The 12,321-nt window shown below is 41.3% G+C and overlaps 1 protein-coding gene across 12 annotated transcripts in view; it reads right to left on the bottom strand.

The window, feature by feature from the left end:
• pde11a (phosphodiesterase 11a) overlaps positions 1–12,321 on the bottom strand; it is a 154,103-nt gene that overhangs the window by 27,710 nt on the left and 114,072 nt on the right. For all 12 annotated transcript variants that reach the window (XM_061880172.1, XM_061880173.1, XM_061880174.1 and 9 more), the window contains 5 exons: positions 8,871–8,971; positions 8,642–8,719; positions 8,505–8,568; positions 8,350–8,424; positions 3,016–3,099 (listed from right to left, as the gene is read on the bottom strand). In XM_061880172.1, coding sequence (XP_061736156.1) covers positions 3,016–3,099; positions 8,350–8,424; positions 8,505–8,568; positions 8,642–8,719; positions 8,871–8,971 — 402 coding nt within the window. The remainder of the gene's footprint in view (positions 1–3,015; positions 3,100–8,349; positions 8,425–8,504; positions 8,569–8,641; positions 8,720–8,870; positions 8,972–12,321) is intronic.

Below are 12,321 nucleotides of genomic sequence, written 5' to 3'. Positions count from 1 at the left end.
CCAATACCGTCTCAAGTATCACCCGGCTGAACCTTCACGTCACAAACTCGTGACGAATCGAAAGAATCCCACACACTAGTGCAGGGGTGTCAAACTCATTTTAGATGGGGGGCCACATGGAGAAAAATCTACTCCCAAGTGGGCCGGACTGGTAAAATCACGGCACGATAACTTAAAAATAAAGACAACTTCCAGATTGTTTTCTTTGTTTGAAAATAGAACAAACACATTCTGAAAATGTACAAATCATAACTTTGTAGGGGTTATTTACACTTACATGTTGCGGTTAATTCTACGCTGTCTTTTTTTTTGTCGTTATTTATACTTTGTGAATAATTTACATGATAATATTGTATTTATGTTGCAATTGCAGTTTTGGCGTCATATGCTCTGTTATCTGTTTAGATCAGGGGTGTCAAACTCATTTTAGAGGGGGGCCACGTGGAGAAAAATCTACTCTCAAGTGGACTGGAATGGTAAAATCACGGCATGATAACTTAAAAATAAAGACAACTTCAGATTGTTTTCTTTGTTTAAAAATAGAATAAGCACATCCTGAAAATGTACAAATCATAATGTTGTTTGTTTTTTACACTTATATGTTTGTGTTATATTTTTATTTGTTGTTATTTATACTTTCTGATTAAATTATGTCATAATGTTCATCAGTCAACTCATTGGTGTTAATTTTCAATCCATCAAAATAAAAAATAATATCAAAATGTAATTACAGCAGGCCCTGCGATGAGGTGGCAACTTGTCCAGGGTGTGCACCCCTTCCGCCCGATTGTAGCTGAGATAGGCACCAGCGACCCCAAAGGGAATAAGCGGTAGAAAATGGATGGATGGATAATTACAGCAAGTTATTTATGTACTTTGCTCATTTTCCACGACTAGTGCACTAACATAATGTGGTTTATTTTCTTTTTTTTTTACATATGTAGCATCATCTACAAAGATACCAAAAAACTGCTATTGGGACATCCAGTGGACACACTTAGAACTGCAGTTTCTTTCATTAAAAAATGTTGACCAATTGTTATACTCATCCCGCGGGCCGCATAAAACTGTTCGTATGTTTGACACCCCTGCACTAGTGGCTCAGACTCTGGGCTTAAAAAAAAAAAAAAAAAATGACTGTGACAAAAAAAAAGTTGTGTGTCAACACTTTGATAAAGAAGGTGAGAAACACTATCAAAAAAGAATCTGCATGAAAGTATTAATGAGGCATGCATCGCCGTATTCGCCAACAAGAGGGCTTTAATAAGAGTTTAAAAGCTATTCCATTCATCATTTATAAGTATTTTACATTGTTTTCAGCATGTATAACCAGGATTGTTCTCCAAAAAATGTGTTTTGTGTTTATATTTTTGAGTCCGGAACGGATTATTCTCATGGACGGGCTGCTTTAGTTTTGGTTTCACCGTTTGGAACAGCGAAGTATCTGTAAAGAAAAACAAGGACTTGCACTCATTCCCACACACATGAGCACTGCTCAGGAATCCATCCCATACTGGCGAGGAAAAAGATACTAACTGTGGTGAGGTTACTGAGTGAGGGTTTTCTTGCTCAAGGGTACCAAGGAAGCCTATTTTACAAATACCTGGCCCAACCTCCCCCATTCACGTCTAAACAGACGACAAAGAAATGGAGTATACAGTTAGTCCCTTTCAGTCGGCCAACTTGTGCACACACAGATCACTCTGCTCCCGATTCAACCTTGGAGCACATTCACTCAATAAGGGAAGTGTTGGTGGAAGAACATCCTGAATGGGAATGTGGGCGGGGCTTTCATGCAGTGAGGGGAAACAGCAGATGAAGGACGGTGGGAAAGATTTACACCATCGTGTTGGGACTCTTGGCCGTTCCACCAACAGGAAGCAAGGATGTGAGACTACTTAACCCTGAGATTCATTCCAAAGATGTTTGATGGCGTGTGATGAAGGATGTACGCCTTCAGAGCCATCATCCAATCAGGGCTCACCTTGAAAAGGGGAGGGGCCTGACTCAAGCTTCTGCCACAAGGCTGTGACCGAAACCATTCCAAAATATTATAATCACGTTAACTTTGACAGCCCTAATATACATTTATACACATATATACACTACACATATATGTACATGTATTAATGCATATACATATATATATACACATCTATATGTGTACATATATACATGCATGTGTATATGTGTATATACACATAAATATATACATACATATATGTATATATATATACATATATATACATATGTGTATATACATACATATACGTATATATTTATACATATATACATGGATATATATATATATACATATACATATATACATGTATGTATATATATATATATATATATATATATATATATACATACACATGTATATATATATGTACAGTATATATATGTGTAAAAACTAAATATTTCCATTTCATAAAGTCAAATACAAATAAGGATAAGGCAACAAGCTTTTGTAAACCAAATCTGGACAGCAGATATAATTTGCTTGAACGGCTGGACAAAAAGGATTAAAAAAAAAAAAAATACACATATATATATATATATATATATATATAAATATATATAAATATATATATACATATATACTTGTATATATATATACACACATATATATGTATATTTATATATATACACACATATATATGTATATTTATATATATATATACACACACACACACACACACACACACACACACATACATATACACATGTGTATATTATATATACATACATATATATACACACATACATATATATATATATATACATACATATATATACACATGTGTATATTATATATACATACATATATTATACATACATACATATATATACACACATACATATATATACACACATACATATATTATATATACATACATATATTATACATACATACATATATATACACACATACATATATATACATACATACATATATATACGCTGGTTGGCCAGAGTTTGGGAGCGCTGTGATAACATGCATGCAAAAGTTACCTCGTAGAGAGGAGCACAAATTCCATCAATCCACTCCAACTGAAGACCAGGCAGCTCGTCCTTTCTGTTTCGATCAAAGATGGCCTAAAACAAAACAGCAAGAGTAAGTTGTACACTTATATTCCTGTGAGGACAGAACTAAAAACAAAAGTTGTTAAGGTTAGCAATAAAAAATTTAAAAAAAATCCCTTATTTCTCATTTGCACTGCCACCTCTTTAGCAGCTTGATCTGGGAGGCAGGCTGCGTGTCAGAGATAGCTGCTGAGACTTACAGCACAACTTCACATTTCATTTCCAACACCCACACAGAAGCCAGTGCAAGTTTGACATGAAGCGCACAGCGGGGGGTCTGAATTAAAGGACTGGCAATGTGGCCTGGCTTGATTAGTCATTGTGCTTAATTGCACATGAAAAAGTCCCCTAAGTAAAGAGACACATTAATTATACAGACTGCATGTGCGAAAATGAGCAGCAAAATGACGCAATTAGTAAAAGTCATAACCTAAAGCCTGCTTAATGTTGCTGTGCTGCGGCGACATGTGTCACGCTGACTTGCTACTTCCTGTCTGCGGCGACATGTGTCACGCTGACTTGCTACTTCCTGTCTGCGGCGACATGTGTCACGCTGACTTGCTACTTCCTGTCTGCGGCGACATGTGTCACGCTGACTTGCTACTTCCTGTCTGCGGCGACATGTGTCACGCTGACTTGCTACTTCCTGTCTGCGGCGACATGTGTCACGCTGACTTGCTACTTCCTGTCTGCGGCGACATGTGTCACGCTGACTTGCTACTTCCTGTCTGCGGCGACATGTGTCACGCTGACTTGCTACTTCCTGTCTGCGGCGACATGTGTCACGCTGACTTGCTACTTCCTGTCTGCGGCGACATGTGTCACGCTGACTTGCTACTTCCTGTCTGCGGCGACATGTGTCACGCTGACTTGCTACTTCCTGTCTGCGGCGACATGTGTCACGCTGACTTGCTACTTCCTGTCTGCGGCGACATGTGTCACGCTGACTTGCTACTTCCTGTCTGCGGCGACATGTGTCACGCTGACTTGCTACTTCCTGTCTGCGGCGACATGTGTCACGCTGACTTGCTACTTCCTGTCTGCGGCGACATGTGTCACGCTGACTTGCTACTTCCTGTCTGCGGCGACATGTGTCACGCTGACTTGCTACTTCCTGTCTGCGGCGACATGTGTCACGCTGACTTGCTACTTCCTGTCTGCGGCGACATGTGTCACGCTGACTTGCTACTTCCTGTCTGCGGCGACATGTGTCACGCTGACTTGCTACTTCCTGTCTGCGGCGACATGTGTCACGCTGACTTGCTACTTCCTGTCTGCGGCGACATGTGTCACGCTGACTTGCTACTTCCTGTCTGCGGCGACATGTGTCACGCTGACTTGCTACTTCCTGTCTGCGGCGACATGTGTCACGCTGACTTGCTACTTCCTGTCTGCGGCGACATGTGTCACGCTGACTTGCTACTTCCTGTCTGCGGCGACATGTGTCACGCTGACTTGCTACTTCCTGTCTGCGGCGACATGTGTCACGCTGACTTGCTACTTCCTGTCTGCGGCGACATGTGTCACGCTGACTTGCTACTTCCTGTCTGCGGCGACATGTGTCACGCTGACTTGCTACTTCCTGTCTGCGGCGACATGTGTCACGCTGACTTGCTACTTCCTGTCTGCGGCGACATGTGTCACGCTGACTTGCTACTTCCTGTCTGCGGCGACATGTGTCACGCTGACTTGCTACTTCCTGTCTGCGGCGACATGTGTCACGCTGACTTGCTACTTCCTGTCTGCGGCGACATGTGTCACGCTGACTTGCTACTTCCTGTCTGCGGCGACATGTGTCACGCTGACTTGCTACTTCCTGTCTGCGGCGACATGTGTCACGCTGACTTGCTACTTCCTGTCTGCGGCGACATGTGTCACGCTGACTTGCTACTTCCTGTCTGCGGCGACATGTGTCACGCTGACTTGCTACTTCCTGTCTGCGGCGACATGTGTCACGCTGACTTGCTACTTCCTGTCTGCGGCGACATGTGTCACGCTGACTTGCTACTTCCTGTCTGCGGCGCACATCCAAACTAATGTAAGACCTGGATGATGCTTCATCACAGTCACTACACGCTCCTCCCTGATGTACATTCTTCTATACTGTGACATGCAATTCTTTGCTGGAACACTAGGGGAGGTGTTTTCAACACAGTGGATTCTGATTCTCTGTTTTTTTTTAAATGTTGATTTCATAAATTAATTTAAACAAATTTGCGATTAATACGTGCGATTGATATCAATCAATGTTTATTTATATAGCCCAAAATCACTCATAGGGTGTCTCAAAGGGCTGCACAAGCCACAACCACATCCTTGGTTCAGATCCTACATGAGGGCAAGGAAGAATTCACAACCCAGTGGGATGTCAATGTGAAAGACTATGAGAAACCTTGGAGAGGACCGCAAATGTGGGTGAATAATGTGAGAGTCCAGTCAATAGTGAATCTAACATAATAGTGTGAGTCCAGTCCATAGTGGATCTAACATAATAGTGTGAGAGTCCAGTCCATAGTGGATCTTACATAATAGTGTGAGAGTCCAGTCCATAGTGGATCTAACATAATAGTGAGAGTCCAGTCCATAGTGGATCTAACATAATAGTGTGAGAGTCCAGTCCATAGTGGATCTTACATAATAGTGTGAGAGTCCAGTCCATAGTGGATCTAACATAATAGTGAGAGTCCAGTCCATAGTGGATCTAACATAATAGTGTGAGTCCAGTCCATAGTGGATCTAACATAATAGTGAGAGTCCAGTCCATAGTGGATCTTACATAATAGTGTGAGAGTCCAGTCCATAGTGGATCCAACATAATAGTGAGAGTCCAGTCCATAGTGGATCTAACATAATAGTGTGAGTCCAGTCCATAGTGGATCTAACATAATAGTGAGAGTCCAGTCCATAGTGGATCTTACATAATAGTGAGAGTCCAGTCCATAGTGGATCTAACATAATAGTGAGAGTCCAGTCCATAGTGGATCTAACATAATAGTGAGAGTCCAGTCCATAGTGGATCTAACATAATAGTGAGAGTCCAGTCCATAGTGGATCTAACATAATAGTGAGAGTCCAGTCCATAGTGGATCTAACATAATAGTGTGAGAGTCCAGTCAATAGTGGATCTAACATAATAGTGAGAGTCCAGTCCATAGTGGATCTAGTAATAGTGTGAGAGTCCAGTCCATACTGGATCTAACATAATAGTGTGAGAGTCCAGTCCATAGTGGATCTAACATAATAGTGAGAGTCCAGTCCATAGTGGATCTAACATAATAGTGTGAGAGTCCAGTCCATAGTGGATCCAACATAATAGTGTGAGAGTCCAGTCCATAGTGGATCTAACATAATAGTGTGAGAGTCCAGTCCATAGTGGATCTAACATAATAGTGAGAGTCCAGTCCATAGTGGATCTAACATAATAGTGTGAGAGTCCAGTCCATAGTGGATCTAACATAATAGTGTGAGAGTCCAGTCCATAGTGGATCTAACATAATAGCGTGAGAGTCCAGTCCATAGTGGATCTAACATAATAGTGAGAGTCCAGTCCATAGTGGATCTAACATAATAGTGAGAGTCCAGTCCATAGTGGATCTAACATAATAGTGAGAGAGTCCAGTCCATTGTGGATCTAACATAATAGTGAGAGTCCAGTCCATAGTGGATCTAACATAATAGTGTGAGAGTCCAGTCCATAGTGGATCTAACATAATAGTGTGAGAGTCCAGTCCATTGTGGATCTAACATAATAGTGAGAGTCCAGTCCATAGTGGATCTAACATAATAGTGTGAGAGTCCAGTCCATAGTGGATCTAACATAATAGTGTGAGAGTCCAGTCCATAGTGGATCTAACATAATAGTGTGAGAGTCCAGTCCATACTGGATCCAACATAATAGTGGGAGTCCAGTCCATAGTGGATCTAACATAATAGTGAGAGTCCAGTCCATAGTGGATCTAACATTATAGTGTGAGAGTCCAGTCCATAGTGGATCTAGCTTTATCGTGTGAGAGTCGGGTCCATAGTGGATCTAACATAATATTGTGGGAGTCCAGTCCATAATGGATCTAACATAATCATGTGAGAGTCCAGTCCATAGTGGATCTATTGACGCTATTCGGCCATAGCATGGGTGTACCTAATGAAGTGGCCCATAGCATGGCTGCCTTATTAGCATCGCCGGTAAAATGTGCGGACCAAACGATCAGGACTTTCGCATCTTGTGACACTGGAGAAACTTAAATCCGTCGATTGGTAAGTGTTTGTTTCGCATTAAATGTGGGTATCTAGTTTCAAATGTACACACAGCTAGCGTAAATAGCATGTTAGCATCAATTAGCATAGCATGTTAGAATCGATTAGCTGGCAGTCACGCCGCGACCAAATATGTCTGATTAGCACATAAGTCAATAACATTAACAAAACTCACCTTTGTGATTTTGTTGACTTTATCGTTGCAAATGCATCTGCAGGTTATCCATACATCTCTGTGCCATGTCTGTCTTAGCACCACCGGTCAAATGTGAAGACACTCCGGCACATTCAATGGGGTCTGGTGGCTGATTTTTTTGCCAGTGGTGCAACTTGAATCCCTCCCTGTTAGTGTTGTTACACCCTCCGACAACACACCCACCAGGCATGATGTCTCCAAGGTTCCAAAAAATAGTCGAAAAACGGAAAATAACAGAGCTGAGATCCCGTGTTTGTAATGTGTTGAAAATGGCGGCTGTGTTACCTCGGTGACGTCACGTTCTGACGTCATCGCTAAAAGACCGATAAACAGAAAGGTGTTTAATTTGCCAAAATTCACCCATTTAGAGTTCGGAAACCGGTTAAAAAAATAGATAGTCTTTTTTCTGCACCATCAAGGTATATATTGACGCTTGCATAGGTCTGCTGATAATGTTCCCCTTTAACGCAAAAAAATCTCATTCTTATCGGTACTGTAAAGTTCAAATTTGAAAGACAATAAAAGGAAGTCTCCAAGTCCAAACACAACAGAGATGCAGTTCTTAGACAGCAGATGGATAGATAATGTTGCTGTTAGTGCCAGCACCACACAGGAAGTTGAAAAAGACCACTAAGGGCGTCGTGCGTTTCCAGCTGAGTGAATAAAAAGGTCAGTGTTTGCCTCCAATGCAGTCTGGCAGAAAGTGGAGCTCTGACTCACTCGCCCTCGTCACTTCCAGGTCACTCAGTCAGTATGAGCCAATGTGGGGGTCGCGAGAGGGGAAACAAACACCATCGAGATGATGGACTCACCGAGGGCGTGAGCTTGAGCTCGGATCTCTCCCGGTCGCCCTGCTCGAAGAACTCGCTGGTCACTAACTCTGCCACCTGAAAATGAGGATAATATCACCTGTTAAATAAGGCAAGTTTTCCCCTGCGGATCACATCCATCACTTAGATTTCCTCACTTTGCGGGATATTTCCCAAGGTTTGGTGGCGGCGCCGAGATCGCACGCCGTCATCATCATCGACCTGAGAGAGAAATGAGATGATGTGGTTCCAGATTTTGGGCATTAGCGAGAATTTTTAGCATCCAGAGTTGCACCTGCACATGTCCCTGTGGGCCTTCACGTTCCAGTTGTAATCTCCTTTGGTGACAAGGTCAAAGAAGGTGTTTCTGTTCCTGAGGAGAAGTAGTAAGTCATATAAAGTCCACCAGGGGGAGTTGTTAACCAAACTAAGCCAGCACTAAAGTTTTGCAATCAAGCAAGCACCAATCATAGTTGTCAACAACTTGAAATCATGATGGAAGCTGTGTTTGGAGCATAACTTACTCAAAGTAAAGAGTGAGATCCGTTGCCAGAATGGACTGTTTGAGCAGCTGCATCAAGTTGCTGTATTCAGCCGACGAGAGGTTGGAGAAGATGTTGTGACCCTGCAGAGAAGAAGAAGAAGAAGACTGTAACGCATGAAACATTCGGTGTGCACAATCTGATACGTAGAAAAGCATGGTTGCCAATGCATGCATTGCACCGGGAATTGTTTACGACATACAAACCCCGTTTCCATATGAGTTGGGAAATTGTGTTAGATGTAAATATAAACAGAATACAATGATTTGCAAATCCTTTTCAAGCCATATTCAATTGAATATGCTACAAAGACAACATATTTCATGTTCAAACTCATAAACTTTATTTTTTTTGCAAATAATAATTAACTTAGATTTTCATGGCTGCAACACGTGCCAAAGTAGTTGGGAAAGGGCATGTTCACCACTGTGTTACATCACCTTTTCTTTTAACAACACTCAATAAACGTTTGGGAACTGAGGAAACTAATTGTTGAAGCTTTGAAAGTGGAATTCTTTCCCATTCTTGTTTTATGTAGAGCTTCAGTCCTTCAACAGTCCGGGGTCTCAGCTGTCCTATTTTACGCTTCATAATGCGCCACACATTTTCCATGGGAGACAGGTCTGGACTGCAGGCGGGCCAGGAAATTACCCACACTTTTTTTTACGAAGCCACGCTGTTGTAACACGTGCAGAATGTGGCTTGGCATTGTCTTGCTGAAATAATCAGGGGCGTCCATGAAAAAGACGGCGCTTAGATGGCAGCATATGTTGTTCCAAAACCTGTATGCACCTTTCAGCATTAATGGTGCCTTCACAGACGTGTAAGTTACCCATGCCTTGGGCACTAATGCACCCCCATACCATCACACATGCTGGCTTTTCAACTTTGCTTCGATAACAGTCTGGATGGTTCGCTTCCCCTTTGGTCTGGATGACACAATGTCGAATATTTCCAAAAACAATTTGAAATGTGGACTCATCAGACCACAGAACACTTTTCCACTTTGCATCAGTCCATCTTAGATGATCTCGGGCCCAGAGAAGCCGGCGGCGTTTCTGGATGTTGTTGATAAATAGCTTTCGCTTTGCATAGTAGAGCTTAACTTGCACTTACAGATGTAGCGACCAACTGTATTTAGTGACAGTGGTTTTCTGAAGTGTTCCTGAGCCCATGTGGTGATATCCTTTAGAGATTGATGTGGGTTTTTGATACAGTGCTGTCTGAGGGATGGAAGGTCACGGTCATTCAATGTTGGTTTCCAGCCATGCCGCTTATGTGGAGTTATTTCTCCAGATTCTCTGAACCTTTTGATGATATTATGGAGCGTAGATGTTGAAATCCCTAAATTTCTTGCAATGTCACTTTGAGAAAGGTTGTTCTTAAAATGTTTGACAATTTTCTCACCCAGTTGTGGACAAAGGGGTGTACCTCACCCCATCCTTTCTTGTGAAAGACTGAGCATTGTTTGGGAAGCTGTTTTTATAGCCAATCATGGCACCCACCTGTTCCCAATTAGCCTGCACACCTGTGGGATGTCCCAAATAAGTGTTTGATGAGCATTCCTCAACTTTATCAGTATTTATTGCCACCTTTCCCAACTGCTTTGTCACGTGTTGCAGGCATCAAATTCTAAAATTAATGATTGTTTGCAGAAAATAAATTGTTTATCAGTTTGAACATCAAATATGTTGTCTTTGTAGCATATTCAACTGAATATGGCTTGAACTTGATTTGCAAATCATTGTATTCTGTTTATATTTACATCTAACACAATTTCCCAACTCATATGGAAACGGGGTTTGTATATATGAACAATGTGCAGGACAATTTGCATCATGAAAAAGTACATTCGTCATGCGTTTGTACTTTTTATTTTCTGGGGACACAAATGGCACAGATTCGGTGTAACGGACAGTTTACAAGCCAACATTAGGGATGCACTCAAGAGTCCGACAGAAGTGACGTTAAAAGCTGCATTTCATTCTCATCCATTTCATTTGATTGGTTTACTTTCGCAACTCTCTGAAGTCTGTAATTGCAGTCATCATTTAAAGTGATCACCACACAGCAGCATCATTCATAAAGAAGTGGGGACCTTCTCCTGAAGCAGAGGGTGGCACTAATGAGCAAAGTAAGAAGGATGGGAGTGTTAGAAAGCACACAATGGGATGAAGTGACATGATGGCAACCTGAGCCTCGTCTTATCTTTGAATTAGCTGCACTATTCATTTATATGCTAATAGGACAGCTCTAGTAGTAAGAGGAACTATTATGATATTCCAAGCAAACATTTGTCAGCTTAGTGTTGTCAGCAGCGTGATGACGCAACACAACATCGGCGACTAAGCCTTTGCTGCTCACTGCTCCTGCAAACCGTCTTTAATTACATGTTTGCAAAAACCCCAACCACCTGCTAAAATGTCTCTCGCTCTCAAAACAATTCCCATTAAATCTATTGCCTCAGTAATTGCATTGATTTGAGGGCAGCATGTATTTGTTTACTTGCTGCACATAATACAGTTGCTGCATGTTTGCTCTCCTGTGCAAACACCATTAAACTCTTCTCATTTTTGTGCATGGAACTAGGGTTGGGTGATATGGCCTTTTATTAATATCTCAATATTTTTAGGCCATGTCACTATACACCATATATATCTCCTTATTTTGCCTTAGCCTTAAATGAACACTTGATGCATATAATCACAGCAGTATGATGATTCTATGTGTCTACATTAAAACATTCTTCTTCATACTGCATTCATATATGCTACTTTTTAACTTTCATGCAGAAAGGGAAATACCAACTAAGTCAATTGACCAAAAGTGTATTTATTAAACAGTTATTAAGCAGTGGCACAAACATTCATGTCATTTACAAAACAGAAAGTGCAAGATTGCCAGAGACATTTTAAAACAAGCTATTAGTGCACTTTTGTGCATGATGTCACTAAGACGACTTATCAAAATAACACTCAATTCAAGTTCACTTTTTGTACAGAACGCCACTACAACAGTTCAAAACAAATAAAGTGCACTTTTGTGCATGATGTCACACAAGATATTTCAATAAGTGTCAAATAAAGATGAGCTGCATAATAGGAAAACAAATAGTTTATGTCCTTCGTTCTGTGGTAAGTTCCTACAGATGTTATCTCCTTCTGTTGTTGACTTTTTTTTTTTCATACGGTGTCAATTTGGAAATACCGTATTTCCTCTAATTGCCGCAGGGTATATAGTATGCGCCTACCTTGAATTACTGCCGGGTCAAACTCGCTTCCCCAAATAATTAGCGCTTGCTTAGTATTACCGCTGGGTCAAAGTCGTGACGCCACGAGTGACACTTCCCCTGTCATTATTTTCAAAATGAAGGAGGCTGATTTCAATACCGGTAATTTGAAATCGCATAAAGGGAAGAAGACTAAGAGCTATT

Source organism: Nerophis ophidion, linkage group LG19, assembly GCF_033978795.1.
Source record: "Nerophis ophidion isolate RoL-2023_Sa linkage group LG19, RoL_Noph_v1.0, whole genome shotgun sequence".
In the NCBI taxonomy this organism is placed as follows: Eukaryota; Metazoa; Chordata; class Actinopteri; order Syngnathiformes; family Syngnathidae; genus Nerophis; species Nerophis ophidion.
This window is presented reverse-complemented; position numbering and strand designations above follow the sequence as displayed.